The following is a 15,335-nucleotide window of genomic DNA, read 5'->3' on the forward strand; positions in this document are numbered from 1 at the left end:
GATTCAACATTAGGTCTCACTTATGCACAGATGGACTGTTTATGACCAAGTATTTCATAGACCAGAAAAGTCTCCATCATCCTGAGGTCATGCTTTCTATTTTCCGATTGCTCACAATGTTAAAGTACATGCTCTCTCTATTGCTTTTGAAGTTGTTGTTAGTTTGTAGTTTATTGTGCTGTAACCAAAGGATGCAGCTATATTATGTGTCCTCTAGAGAGCCCAAAAGGCTGACAACTGTATAAGCTTACTGTAGTATTCCTGTGGGTGCTGAGCAAATATTACTGCAGTACAGAGCTGAGGCAGAGCCAGAGAGGTTGTCCCTTTTTAAAGAAAAGGGCTAATAAAGTTAACTCCTGAGTGAATCCAGTGATCCATATGTACACGTCATGCTCAGGTCTATGGCCTCTTGCCTTTAAAACCTCTCTCACCACACCAGTGACATCAGGGCTCCTTCTTAGCCCAAATTAGACCTCCAGCTTTAAACTGCAGCACTTGCATCTTTAATTCTCTCGCCATAAAAGGTTATAAACTGGTTGTAAGAGCATATAATATGGAGCTCATGTGGGCAGTGTCGCCAACTTAGAGAATAGATAAAGGATGTATTTTTTTAAAAGAAACTATAGCACTAGATATAACTTCTAAAATGCTGGGAGTCCACTGTCCTTTTCTTATGGTACCAGGTGACATGTTCATGTTCATATACAGCAAGACATTTAGAGTTAATACCCTGTGCCTCTGGAGTCTTCCACACACCAGCCCCTTGTTCTCCCTCATGGAAATTTAAAAAAAGTCAAGTTGTGCAGGACATTGTGCTTTCTCACCATTTCCTGTAATACTGAAAATGTTACACAAGTTTTGACACATGGCCCAGAACTGGCCAGACTACATGTTCTCCTTTGCAAATACCCGCAGTGTCTCCTCAGTAGTTCTCACAACTAGATGATTGAATTTGCCAAAAATCCCTGCAGCTGTGGATTTAGCTTGTTAAAGGAGCCCTGCCTACATGGTTGACATTTAGCCAAAGTTGTGAGGACAGGATTATGTTGGAAAGAACTACACATGCTTGTCCGACTGTCAGAAATCGAATGTGTTTGTAGTTGTAGCTCAGAACGGCCACTCTCGAAGGTGAGCAAAAAGCTGACTGTCACAGAGAGATAAATACTTACGTAACGACCAACTAAAAGAGAGCTAGAGATAGAAGTTCAAACTGTGCACAGATGGTCACAGTGCAAAGTGTGAATGTCGAATTGTCATTTCAGAGAGTGTCGGGCACGGCACCTCTGGGAGGTTTAGCATGTGGTACCAAACTGTGGGGTCTCTCAGTCCTACAAGTCGTCATAAGCTCCTTCAGTGACTCAAGGGACTTGATGAAAAGCCTTTGAGCTTTGCACGCAGAATGCCCGTCTGCCAGGTTAGCTTGTCTCCTGGCTGTTGTCTCTGCAAAATGTCAGTTAGCTTCACACAATATGAGATATTTTGGCCTGAAGGTGGGTCTTTGTTACCGGCTTTTGTTCTTCTCAAAAAGGTTTTCTGTTTTCCATAATTTTCCAAGTTGGCAGCACATGGGCCACATAATTTAAGGAGGATGAGAGCTCCAAACTGCTTTGACTAATGCAGACCTCATTTTCTACATAAAGGCAGAAGCTGTCTTTTTCCAGTCTGATGTGTTGGTTTGTCCACTACATCATTTTCCTTTAAAATTGTTAATTTATTCATAGATGAGAAAACTGTGACTATACTCCTCCTACCTGAGTAGAGAACACGCAGCAGGCGTCGACGCTTTATGGTACAAACACTGAACCTTCGCACACATACGACAGATATTATCTTGTGCTATTGGGCCGCCCACACTTCTTTGTTTTTGTATTCACCTTCATTTGCTCTCCAATTCTGTATTTGCTGAATGATGCTTTTCCCCTTATAGGTGTGCCTGAATCGACAGTGCCAAAATGTCAGTGTCTTTGGTGTGCATGAGTGCTCTGGGAAGTGCAATGGACGTGGGGTGAGTGCAGAGTATCTACCAGTTCGATATTTAGTGTTAAATTATGCACCATAGTCTGTGAAACAGTGAAACAGCCCTGCGAGTACTCTGTATTTATCCATTTAGTCAAACTCTGACTCTTGTTGTCCTATAATAAGTCTCCCTGTGATATAATTGCACTCACATGCAGAGCAACAGTGTATAGAGTGGAGCCTGTGAGTCGTGGCTGTGGCTCCTGTTCTGTATGATAAATCTTCATTGCCCCACTGAGATTAAATCAATCCCATTTAACAGCATCATTTATGGTCTACGTATGGTGTTGTCCATCATCTTGTGACTATACGGTGAGAGAAGATACAGTGCAGCACTGCCAGGAATGAGCACAATAGCCTTTCTGTTGCAGTAAAGAAGTAACTCTTAGTGCCAAGAAATGATCACCTTTTTCTCGTAGCATTTCTTATCAATAATTCAACACGGGGAGCTTTTATGTTTTATTTACTTTATTGTCTGTTTTTTAGAATCACCAGGGGATAAATCAGCGAGCAGTAACCTCTAACTTTCACTGCCAATTATGAAAGTTAATGACACAGAAACTATTTATAATGAGAAATTACCCCCTAAAATCATAGATCCCTCAAACTGTTGTCTTATCTTGTAACTAAACAAACACACTGAATTATATGAGTCCTTTAATAAAAAAAAAACAACATTATAATGCCCGACAGCAAATAAAACGTCGCCGCTGCCAGTTGATCGGCTCACCGCAATAAAAATAATCACATAAAAAATACTTTGCAAGAAGTCTAGGCAAATTGTTTCCCATTAAAAGTGTGGAGCTGAATCTTCCCTCCTACAGATATATCTGCCAGATCAATTTGTCTGTCATTTTCTCAAACGCGACGCACACTACGAGACCTGAAAGGAAAACTAGTAATTCTCTGAATTGACTGTAGGAGTTTAAAGAATATAGCTTGCCTGCAAGTCAACTCATTCCATCTTGCAAGGCCTGTATCAGCTATATTCAGGTACATTGGTATCTGTATCTGTCACCTATTATGCAGGTGAGGCACCTGTTTTGCCTTTTTATACCCTAAATACTCACATCAACTTGTTTAGGGTATAAATGCATTGATTTTGTTATCTCATTTATATGATTTGTGTTTGTATACTTACATAGTAAAATCATTTATCATATTTAGAAAAAAAGATACAGTGGATATAACTTGTCTCTGCATAATTGTTTTTGCATGTATCTTCATCCTGAGTTTTAACTCTACATAAGAGAGTCAGATAATATTTCACTGTCCTTGTAACAAACGAATGAACACACACACACATGCACTCACACGCACACACGCACACACACACACACACGCACAAAACTCAGCCAAATCATACCTCCCTCTGAGCCCCCAAGTGCCTCTTAACCTCGTCAACCAGTGCGAAGGAGTGTCCATGGCCTGGAGGCAGGGAAGGCACTTGACTGTACGTCTGTGCTAAATGTAAATCCCCCGCAGCTGCCCAACTCCCTCTTCACCTCCCTCCCTCCTCCATCCTCCTTTCCAACTGACAGCTGGACTATGTTACCTCGCCAGGGAATCCTCCTGGATCAGGCTTCTTCGCTGGAAACCCGAGGCTTTACAGGATGGACTCTCCCATGCACATGTTTTATCTATTATGACTCTTAGTACACACTCTCGCGCAGCCAATGTCCTTTCATATTGAAAGTCACTCAGGCTAACTGAGCGAGAGTGGCTTATTTATAAAAATAGATAAATAAACCAATTCAGTTTCCATCTTGTTATTCTGGGATAGACCCTTTGTAGAGGGCAATGCATCATTTATATCTGGAGTTCAGCTGATAGGAATACAAATGCCTTTTTGATATCATTTGACGCAGGAGAAGGGAAGTATCCATGTAATAACATCCAGGAAAACTACTTATGTTTGCAGGTGTGCAACAACAAGAAGAACTGCCACTGTGAAGCACACTGGGCCCCTCCGTTCTGTGAGAAGTCAGGCTTCGGGGGGAGCATTGACAGTGGGCCAATGAGACTGGCAGGTAGTGTGGACGATTTATTTTATATCCTCACTCACGCATCTAGTCAGAGACACAACAGAAATAAGCAACAACACAAAGCTACACCAGCTGCACCCTTGTACATCTCCTTTCTTGCAGAGTCAGTACTGGATTGATGTGTGGTTTAGATTGGAGCATAACTTTCTTAGAGCAACTCCCCTTCCACCAAGCAATACATTACACGGCACAGTCTGCAGCCTTAAATAGAGGGAGAAAATGAATTTTTGGTCCTTAGAGTGAGGAAGAGAAATAAACAAAGAAATGTGAAAGTGTGCTGCCGACCGTGGCCTAGCTGTAACGGTCTTCATTGTGTCCTGTCATTGTTCTCTGCTGTAGATGTGCGTGTGTGTGTATTAATGTGCGTGTTGTCGTATGTGGCATCAGCCGACAGTGTGGCCATTACCGTGGCAATCCTGGTCACCCTGGTCAGCCTTCTGGTAACCACGGTGATCGTCTTTCTGAAGAGGAAGACGCTGCTACGCCTCCTCTTCAGCAATAAGAAGAGCACGTTGGAGAAACTCAGGTGACAAACAAACAGCCAGTGATGTTTGATTGTGACTCAGTGATCATGTTGCGAGGTACAATTTATGATACAAATTTAAATAAATAAAAGAGACCAAAAACTTAAAAAACAACTTTGATAGTGAGCGACTTCTTGGAAAGAACTCTGTCATTTTGTTGTAATTACAGGGTAAATATAGACTGTGTTCAATTGGTACACTCTCAGTTCATTAAATTCAAATTAATTGCTAGTATAACTGGAGAGGCAAGTTTCCAATAATAATAAAAAGAAGCTTACTGGAACCTGTTTTTACGCCCTCACTCACCCAAATTAATTGACCGGCTTTTAATGCCTGGTCAAAGTACTAATTGTAAGGTCAAAAATGAACTTTAATGTTTAAATATATGAAGTTATACAGTGTATCTAAAACTGTTCCTGCTTTAATGAACAATTTTTATAAACAGGGGACTAACAGGCTTGTATTTTCACTATGATCAGCTGAGGAACACATAAAGTTTGTATTTACAAATACATGCATATAAATACAGTATGTAAATATGTAAATATACCATAAATCTGCCATGAATCTACTCTAAATTATATATATGCATATGTTTATGGTCAAGCAAACAATAGTTTGGACATTTAAAGTCTATCTCTGTATAACATTAATTATTTAGAAGCAAGGATCAAAGTTGGGATAAAAAGTCTAACTCATCCAATCTGCCTCGTCGGGACTACGTGGTTATGGTTTGATCACGTTTGATTGACAGTGGCTTAGCAGCATAAACAAGCAACCCACCAACAGTCATCGCAATTTGATTCAGATGTTGCTAAACTATGATTTCTTCTGAAGCCGTTAAATTCTTGTTTATATGAGTAATCTTTTTAAACACGAGGGGGAAAAACCGACCCATGTTTTCAATCATGATCAGCTGAGAAACACAAATATGTTTTTAATCTTCGGTTTAACTTTGATTATATGTGAATATACCAGAATTGTCATCTAAATAAAAACCGACTGGTCCTTTTAAACACTTTTTACGCTTGTAGATCTGTGGAAGCCAACAGGCCAACCAGCCCCATCAGGACTCAGTCCATGTACAGGCCCACACCACAGCGCAAGCCTCCACCCAAACCCTCTGGAGCTAACATTTATAAGGTGAGTTGCACCAGTAAACACCATACAGTAAATGAACCCATTTATTTACTGTATGTGTGCGTTTGCGTGCTCGTTTCTCGTCATGGCCCATTTGATTTGATTTCTTTCGTAATTGCACTCTATTATAGCCCTTCACTAACCTGCAGCCAAGCCTCGGTTTAGAGTTACCATGCTTCCAGGCTTGTTGACAAAACAAGATGACTGCACGGCGGGTAATTGATTCGGCTTCACTATATCTCTCACGAAGAAACATTAATTACAGTGCTATTGCTGTGAGAAGGCGGAGAAACTTTAATTGAGAGATTGCTCGGTTTAAATGAGACTCGGGATGTTGTTATTTGAGCCCCTTTATTGTTTGTTTGTGATAAAAGATTTTTTTTATGAGAAGGGTGCAGAGTTGATTGATTCGTGCAGAGGAGGAAAGCAGGTTTTGATTTGTTTGTTGGAAATGATAAGCACAGATGGAGATTATCTATCATTTGTATGTGTATGACTAAATACGTGCATTTATATGCATGAATGTGCGTATGTGGATCTGATTTGTGTTTGCGGCGGCCTGGATCCTGCAGCACACAAGTTATATCTCATATCGTGTGATGATGTGTGTAGAAGTGCGTCCAGTTCGTTCAGTCCACCGGAGTGACTATTTGAAACAGCCCGTCCGTTCTTATTATGGTCACCACTTCAGCCGCTCGCTGATGTCCAGATGTCAGTCAGCATCACAGCAGCTCTCTTTGACTATATCTGCATTTTGTGTGCGTGTGTTGTGCAGCGGCCAAATCCTTTCAGGCCATTTTAGGCGTTATTGTTTTGCCCTGGAGCGGAGGGGTAACAGCTGGTGATGGCATGTGGTCAGACTCTGGCTTTTACTATTTTAAAACGTCATATCTATTAATGTTATTTTATGACTCTGACATCAGCTCTTTCACACTAATGAGAGACCAAGTTTATTCTTGCATTATAACTTAATATCCGATAGCCCTGAAACAAAACAAGGGCTGCAACAAATGATTCATTTCACGATGAGCTAATCTGTTTGACTAATGGATCTACAAGGTGTTAGAAAAATGTTCATGTCCAAATAGCTGACTGCTTTCAGGTCCAAAATGTTTGACCTAATCCAAAATTTACAAAACCTGGACATGCATGAATAATTTCAGACCCAACCCGAAATTGACCCTAAGATAATATGAACAGAGGAGAGGATAACTAGATCCAATCCCAAGTGCGGTCAACCCAAACAGAAAGGGAACGCCACGAGTGGCAGCGACATGATGCAACAACCAATTAATGAGCGGCTGTGATGAAAAGAGTTGCAATCCATGTCGCTGTTCCCTGGACTTCACGGCTCACATGGTTTTCTCAGAGCTGCTTGAATCCATTCAGGTATTCGGGTGGGGGGGGCTGGAGCCTGTCCCAGCTGGCATTGGGAGAGAGGCAGGGTAGACCCTGAACAAGTCGCCAGTTCATCAAAGAGTCAAACATCGGGGCGGTCGGAAGCATAGTGGGTTAAGCGGCCGCCCCGTGTGTGGAGGCTCCGCGGGGCCTCGCTGCAGCTGGCCCCGGTTCGAATCCTGCATTGGACAGCCCCGTACTGCGTGTCACTCCCCCTCTCTCTGCTACCTGTCTATCTTCAGCTGACCCATCATTAAAGGCATAAAAGAAAAGAAAAAATCTTAAAAAAAAAAAAAGAGTCAAACATTGATTCACACTCACATTCATACCTACAGACAATTTAGTCACCAATTAACCTGTTAAGTGCATCTTCTTTGGACTGTGTGAGGAAGCTGGAGTGGAGAAAACCCAGTCGAGGTTCAGACCAGAAACCTTCTTGTATTGCTGTGAGGCGACAGTGCACTGCACTGCACTAAAGATTAAATTTCCAACCAAATGTCAAAGTGAGAAAAGCAGAAAATCATCACATTTGAAAAGTTGGAATCAGCAAATGTGCAGAATTTTTCTTGATTTATCTGTCAATCAAGATGACACAGTATTATCTTTTTCGCTGAAGACATTTTGACATGTCACAGCAGGAAAAGCACAGGTGTATTGAGGCTGAACTCCATTCAGCTGCCTGGGTTTTTTGGATTGTGCTGGCTCACTGTCAGACTGTCACCGCTTACAGGGATCCTTGAATAGAACAGCGATCGTTAATGTTATCAGTAACACCTGTGCTTTTCCCTCCTAAGACGAGTCAAAATGTCTGCCGTGACAAAGGCCTGTGTACTGCTGCCATAACAGATGACACGTAACTGCTGCAATTACTGAAAATAACTTCCTCTCATCCTCTTTTCAGCCATCTCTCCTGAGCGCCGAGCCTCTTCTTCCTCCGCACAATTTCCACTCTCACAGCCTGCGCAGACTGCCTCTCTACCAGCCACTGCACATCAGTCAGCCCATGCCGGTGTCCCTGAGCGTGGGCCAGCCCACCCTGCCTTCTCTCCCGGCCCACCACAGAGTCCTGCCTGCCCACACATCCATCTCACCGTCTCGGGTGCCCCCTTTTCTCAGCCTGCCACGGCAGCAGTCTTCGTACAGAGTAGAACAGGTTTGTTTGCAAAAAAAAAAAAAAGAATCTTCTTCTCCGAATGTTGACGCAAGACTCGAGCTTTTAGTCATAAATAGTCTTGTAATACGTGAAAATGGGAATTTATTTTTGTGGACCATGGCTTTAATGGACCATATACACAGCATAGGTCATTAAATTCAAGTTGTGTGTATTTTACTGTACATTACTCTTGACCATTTTCTAAACCTTACTACAGGTCTCTGCATTGGTTTACAACAATGTATTAAAGGCAACCATTTATTTCATTTTAACATGAATCTATGAATATATACCTGCTGAGACTGAACTGTCTTTAACAGTTCATAGTGAACATTTAACAAGATTACACTTATTATTTTTTACTTGAATTTATCAGATGTCACAGTTTCCTTTGACAATCGCATGAAGAGTTTTTAAAATCAGCCCTTGCTGACACTGCATTACCGCAGCGAGTGTTGTAACTTTAACAGTAACTAAAGCAGAGGAAATGCTCGCTGTGATGGATTCTTATACTGTACCAGAAACCAGCAATGTAGGAAATCAATCTGCAAACCTGAGGTACTCTTTAAAAGTGGTCTGCAGTAATGTAAATAAAATATATGCAAATTCTAGTTAATGGTCTAAAATGTGTACAGCCACCTGTTTGGTCGTTTTTTAAATGTTGGGAGAAAAGCGTCACCAGAAACTCGCTGCATTTCTGCACTGCAGTCGGTTTCCTTGCCCGCGTATCGACAGTAAAATTCAATCCGTCTCCCTCCCTGTGACCCAACTCCTGAGTAAGGCGCTGCTTTCTGCTGAGCCAGCTGTATTGGATGCAGTGGAGATAGTAAATCCATCTGTCCGCTGGATTTGGTGCTGGATCCGAATCCTGATATGTTCCTGTACCTGCGCAGCAAAGGAAGGTTCTGTGGGATGTGAGCCGCAGCAGGGTTCAGGGATAATTGACAGACGTGTGCTGCTTTAAAAACGAAGAAGAATTTAGCTTTGTGATTTGACACTTTGTGTCTGCCGGATAAAGAGGAACACATAATCCCAGATGTAAAGCCAGAGCATGATGGATTTAGACAGAAGCGTGCAGAAAATCCGAGTTTTATACCTCCAAGGTTAATCATTCATGTGAGCTGCAGCAAGTGGAAAGTAACTAAGTATGCAGTTTCTCAAGTACTGCACTTGAGTAAAATTTTGAGCTACTTATACTTTAATTTATGCTGCTACTCCAATACATTTCGGAGGCTAATATGTAAGATTAATAATGCACATTCATAAAATAGGCTTACAAAATATGATATGGTGTCTAGTTGGGACATCTTGTCCCATTTACGTTTTCCACCAATGAGGCATGTCTTCCTTCTGAAGAACTTCTCGATATGATTTAAATAGTTTGAGGCCCAAAGAGGTAAAATGATTCAATATTTCACAAACAAGCAACGATTAGAGAGAAAAGCCTCAAAATGTATTGCAGTTTTGCAGCAGAGCTCCTCTGCCATTAATCATCTCACAACCCCTCAGATTTATCTTGATACCAACTTGAAGGAATCTGATTACTTTAACTACCAAACTCTGTATAAGGTAGCTAGATCTATCTGTAGAACCAATGCTTCTGACACTAAATTTGCTGATGATACTTTTGTATTTTTATGTACGTTGTGTTTAAAATGCAGGACTCTGAATCTAAACACGTTCTCGACCACTGAGCTGCAGAAACAAACTGGCATCATATCCAGCATTGCAGCATCACCCCCCCCCCTGATTGATATGAGTGTGTGCCAACTAAAGATGCACTTTAGCTGAAAGGCCACTGTTTGCTTTACAAATAGGTTGCTCACTGGCTTGCCAAAACAATGAAACCCTGCTACCTGCTAATATGTACTAGTTTATTCCGCTGTAATGAAACAGATGGAGCGGGTAGAAACGGCAAATGTACCGTAGGTCAGAAACAGAAGAGAGGATTCTGTCGAGATTTAATAACGAGGCGGCAAGGACATACAGGACATCAATCCTTAAACAGAAAGTGTATTGCAAGCTTATTGTAATACACCTGTCCCTGCTGTCTGTGTCAATATGTCTTCTTTTAAAATACATTTTTTTGCAGGCTATCTTGTGCCTGTGTGTCGGCGGCACCCCATTAAGTGTGGAGGCGTTTCCAGTTGAATAAAGTCTACCCTGCATTTATTACAATGAGGCAATACATAAAAAGAAAAACAGTGTGGGAGCTGATGATTTTCACAAACCCGACCTGCTCGCTATTATCTTGCTGGGCTGAAGGAGAAATAGATATCAGATACCTGCAGAGTCGAATCAATGTGAAGCAAATAAACCCAAACACTGTTCAGGTGTTTTGCAAAAAAAGCAGACCTGAGGAGTTAAACTCACGCCTTTCTAAAAATGTCATTGTTTCTGGAACTTAGAAAAATAGCTTTGTTTTTGGCCAGACAGCCATGCATTTTTCACTTCCTCCAGTGGGTTTTGAAAGGTGCTTGTAAGCCCAAGGCCCATAGATCTTTCTCAAGCCACAGAGGACAGTGCAATCCGTCATTTTGAATTAAGACATGTGAACACCACCAAGACTCCAGTTACAGCGTGAGGTTTTCTGCCAAGAGCGGCATTAGAATGCACATGGGTCCCGGATTATTCTTGCATTCGAGCGGCTGCGTTTACATCTTTGTTTCCCTCCTGTACGCTCCTTTTGAAAACAGCTTTATTTTGTGTTTCTGGAGGAGTTATTCTTTAACTAAACTGCCCATAATTCACACATGTAGGAGTTTGTCAGGGATGAATGTGATCACACTGGGTGGTATATGTGAAAGTCTATGAAGTACAATGCTGCTAGTTTCAGTTAATATGCACATAGATTCATTTAATTGGATCATGACAATCCCTTACTGTGTATTTTTTATTACCCCCAAACACTCAACAAGTAAGAACAGTACCCACATGGGACTGTGATGCAGATTTAGAGTAAAACAGACCTGCTGTGCCCGTTAATGGAGCTCAGTCTGATTAAAGTATTGTAACATTTTAACCTCTGTGGGGCACCTTGTGTTTTTAAACTGCATCTGAAGAGCTTTGGGCTGTTGGTAGGCAGAGATTTTTTTGCACATTTTGCATTTGTAAAAACAATTTTTTCTCCGTTAAGAAGCAACCACAGTGCACCTTAGCTAATGAATATTATATGGCATGAATGAATTGTTGCTTTTGTTGTTTTAATAGCTTCTTACAGGCTACCGGAGCACTCATAAAAATAGACTTACAAGTTATATTTTCCATTCCTCGAATATGGTTGAAATATGTGTAAATCTATGTCTCAAATTAAATGAATTAGTTGATTAATCCATCAGTTAATCAACACAAATATTAGCCAACTAATTAGATTTTTATTCAAATGTGCTAAAACTTCTCAGATGTCAGCGTTTACTGGTTTTCTGAGTCCTCTGTAAAAATTAATTGCATATCTTTGGGTTAACGAGCGTTTTGAAGACTGCGGAGACCCAAATATCTGATTTAAGATATCAGATTTGTGAACGTGGAGCTAAGGAGCCCAAACCATGAGATATAGACCCGGACCACAAACATAGGTGGACAGAGATATCAACATGTTTTTGCCCTTATAGTGAAGAAACGTTAAAAAAACACTCACATGTCTGTATGTTGATGGCTTGCCTGAATGTTTGAAATTGTATCCATGCGTGATGTGGAAAACTTTGCTTTCCTCTGTGTGCATATTACTTAAAGTTTGTTCTCTCGTGTGTGTGAGGAGAGTTTGCGCATATATGTGCGGATTTGTAGCCGGTCTGCTGGTAACAGATCTTTATCGCTGCCTCGCCTCCTCGCTGTAGATTAGTAACACATGATGGCACCTCATTCAGATAACCTTCTACACTCACACAGCACTGCCACAGAGGTGGTGGAGACAAGGAGGAGGTTTTGAGAGTCGGCTCATAATGATGTGTGTGTGTGTGTGGGATTGAGAGAAGATACTGATAACACAGTGCCCTCTAGTGAATCATGACTGCTTTTGTCTCCAGATAGCTGCTGAACATATCCAGATTTAAAAGGAGGTAGAAAGAAAGATTAATCGTTTTTTTCTAATTAATGTCCGTTAGCAAATTTCCTCAAGAGCCACAAAAACCTTGATTGTGTACCTCTATGCAGTAAATACCAAGAAGATTAGATACAGGACTTCTGCACATATTAAAATGATTATTTTCTTTGTATATTAAAATTGTTTTTTTTTCTTCATCAGGACTTTGAGAAACCCAGTGCACCCCAGAAACCCCTACCTGCAGACCCACTAGGAAGGAGCTCTCGGCTGGGTCACACAGCAGCGGGGGTCCACATCCCCGGAACTGGACCCCTCCACGTACCTATCCCCACCGTGCCCAGGCCTCCACCCACCATCCCTTTACCCAGCAGGTCAGTGAAATGTGAACCACATGTCTTTTTATGGCCCTTTACAGACACTGAATACGTAACATTGTTGGCTCCGTTCACACATGATAGGACCCTGACGGAAAGAGACACAATGCTCGCAGTGTTTTGTGTCACAGATGGATTTCAAGTTATTTTTCCATTGAAGACTTCATTAATGACCATTGCGAGCCTGAGGGAGACTTCTCTTCTCAGTGGTGTAACTTCTGATGCATTTTCTCATGTTTTTAGTCTCACTTTGGGAGTGCTGATCTGATTCTTATTGTGGTTGGACAAGCGGTTTCTTTAACCTCATTTGCCACCAAGGGGAAAAAATCACTTTTGTACTGAACTAAGAAAAACCTCCTCAGCAATTTCTTATTTTCTGGGTTATTAAACCACTTTTATGTTCTTTGTACATAAAAGGTGATAGTGAAATGAGAGATGTAAATGTCTCACATGCATCTAATATCTCCATATTTATCCTAGTGCTCCTGCAGCCTTTACATGACTCCATACAGCGCATACTTGTGCAGTTATGAAATTATGTTACGTTCACAATTACAGCATGACTAACAGGCTTTGGTTTACGTTTCAGGCCTGTGCCGGTGTTGCCCTACAGACCACCAAAGACTCCTAAGAACTGCTGAGCTCTCGACGTCATGGACGAGTAGATCTGCCACCAACAGATGGAGACTTCTTTAATTTGCACTAATTACTGAGACTCTGTAAGAACTTTTGGACACTTGCGACTGTCACAGAGTTTCAAGTGAAAGGGGGCTAACGTCACACCTCGGTGCTACACCTCTGAAAGGTGCTTTGTTGTCCTCGCTCAGGTACCAATGAACTATTTATCTATTTAAATATTTAACTTCGATATTACCAGTTTGTGCACAGAGTACTCTGATCAAGAGTGATGTTTCCCCCTGCGGAAACGTTTTGAAAAGAAGGAATCATGGTGTAATTTAGAATATTTCTGTTGCATTCTTTGGTGATTTTTATACTTTTTTCTCAAACGAAATGCTGAAATATATGATGTTTTTTATAAGTGAAGTTGCTTGAATAATTTGATTTTGGACAAAAATGAAGATAAAGGGAAATGGAGCACAGCTCAGCAAGTTGTCAGTGTAGCTTGTGGGCCATAGAGCAGCGTTATTTATTTAGTTTTCATATCGTTATGATGTATTGAATACCAAATACATCTTTTCTATTCATGTTGCCATGGTGCTACAAAGTAGATATGAATGAAATGGTTTTAATTAGATACATAGACTCATAGTAAAGCCTCGGAATACACTACTTTTTATGGGATTTATTCTGATCTGCTCGTTTTACAGTCTCAGAGTCGGATTCTTTTATTCCCATATAAGCTCACTATAAAGTTCAAACAGGAAAAAGTACTTTTCACACATTTCAGACCGGCTCTTACACACTGCTCGGGGCATGCGTTGTGAGGCCAAACACTCCCGATACTGGCAGACAGTGCAGTGTCAACAGATACGACGTGTTGATTGTGTTCCAGAGAATTACACCAACACCAAAATACTTCAACATTAACTCTGGTGTTTGTATGTTTAACATTCACGCTCACTTTGTCTTTGAGTGTGAGAGCCAAGAAGGATGACTTCAGCGCTCTGAGCTTTCCAATCTTCTCCTCAAGTGTGTCCAACAAGATGTTTTACCATATCTGTCTCGACTTTTTCTTTTTTCTTTTTCCTTCATAACATTCCTTTTGGATTTTGTATGGCTGTGTTATTCTTGAACTCTGAGATTATCTACGCATTCACAGCATCGTTCATTAGATCCAGATCTTGGCGTTGCACATTTTCTTGATGTTATTTGTTGTTGACTTGCTGTTTCACAAGTTTCTTGTGTCAATGTTCACTTTGGGAAATGCATTTTAGATCCGCAGTGAATCCAGATGCAGTTTGTCATTTCACGATTGCAGTGAAGCCCTGCATACTTGTGTTACATTCATATACAGACATGTGCAAACAATACTTTTTTCTTGTTTTGGAAGTGTTCAGATGTGTTCGACAGTCAGGGTATCTGCTCTCCGCTGGAAAATGTTTGTCAGTGCTGTGTTGATTAGTCGTTAAATGTTAATGCCATTTGTAAATCCTAAATGTAGTGTGTTTATTTGCATAACTGTACCATTTTTTAAAGCCATTGTAGTGTAAGTGTAGATATTGTATGTCAGTTATCATTTTTTTCTTCCTTTTTTTTTTCAAACACATAAATATAAGAACTGCTTTGAGGCCGTGCACCATTTACAGAGTGGTGAAAACATGATTTTAGACATTTCATCATGTAGGCAAGAGACAAATGTTTGAGGATAACATTTAAACTGAGAGATTTTATTGATGAAATCAGAGCCAAATAAAAGTTCCGTATGACTGTTTACAACAAGTGGTTTTCATTTTATTCTCACTTTAATGTTTAAAGTCAGACAAAAATAATTCTGACTATAAGTGGCTTTTAAAGAAATAAATAAGGGTTCATAAGGATACAAATGTTCACCATTTCATAAACATAATAATTAACTGTTGTGACGTCTGAGTGTGCCTAAAGCTTAGTATTTAAAACAAACAAAAAGCCACTAATTTCTTATTTTGAAAACAACTTGAATCATTTTATCATCATCCTACTTTA

General features: G+C 40.7%; 1 protein-coding gene across 3 annotated transcripts in view; it reads left to right on the forward strand.

Annotated features, from left to right (window-relative positions):
• The window catches only part of adam12b (ADAM metallopeptidase domain 12b), a 74,097-nt gene extending 59,013 nt beyond the window's left edge, over nt 1-15,084 (forward strand). For 2 of the 3 annotated variants that reach the window (XM_019269315.2, XM_019269317.2), the window contains 7 exons: nt 1,928-2,005; nt 3,938-4,046; nt 4,401-4,587; nt 5,620-5,728; nt 8,025-8,276; nt 12,520-12,689; nt 13,282-15,084. In XM_019269315.2, the coding sequence (XP_019124860.2) occupies nt 1,928-2,005; nt 3,938-4,046; nt 4,401-4,587; nt 5,620-5,728; nt 8,025-8,276; nt 12,520-12,689; nt 13,282-13,333 (957 nt within the window). In that variant the 3' untranslated portion in view covers nt 13,334-15,084. The remainder of the gene's footprint in view (nt 1-1,927; nt 2,006-3,937; nt 4,047-4,400; nt 4,588-5,619; nt 5,729-8,024; nt 8,277-12,519; nt 12,690-13,281) is intronic. The other variant, XM_019269316.2, reaches the window with a different exon arrangement.
• Nucleotides 15,085-15,335: the final 251 nt, after the last annotated feature.

Source organism: Larimichthys crocea, chromosome III (assembly GCF_000972845.2).
Source record: "Larimichthys crocea isolate SSNF chromosome III, L_crocea_2.0, whole genome shotgun sequence".
In the NCBI taxonomy this organism is placed as follows: Eukaryota; Metazoa; Chordata; class Actinopteri; family Sciaenidae; genus Larimichthys; species Larimichthys crocea.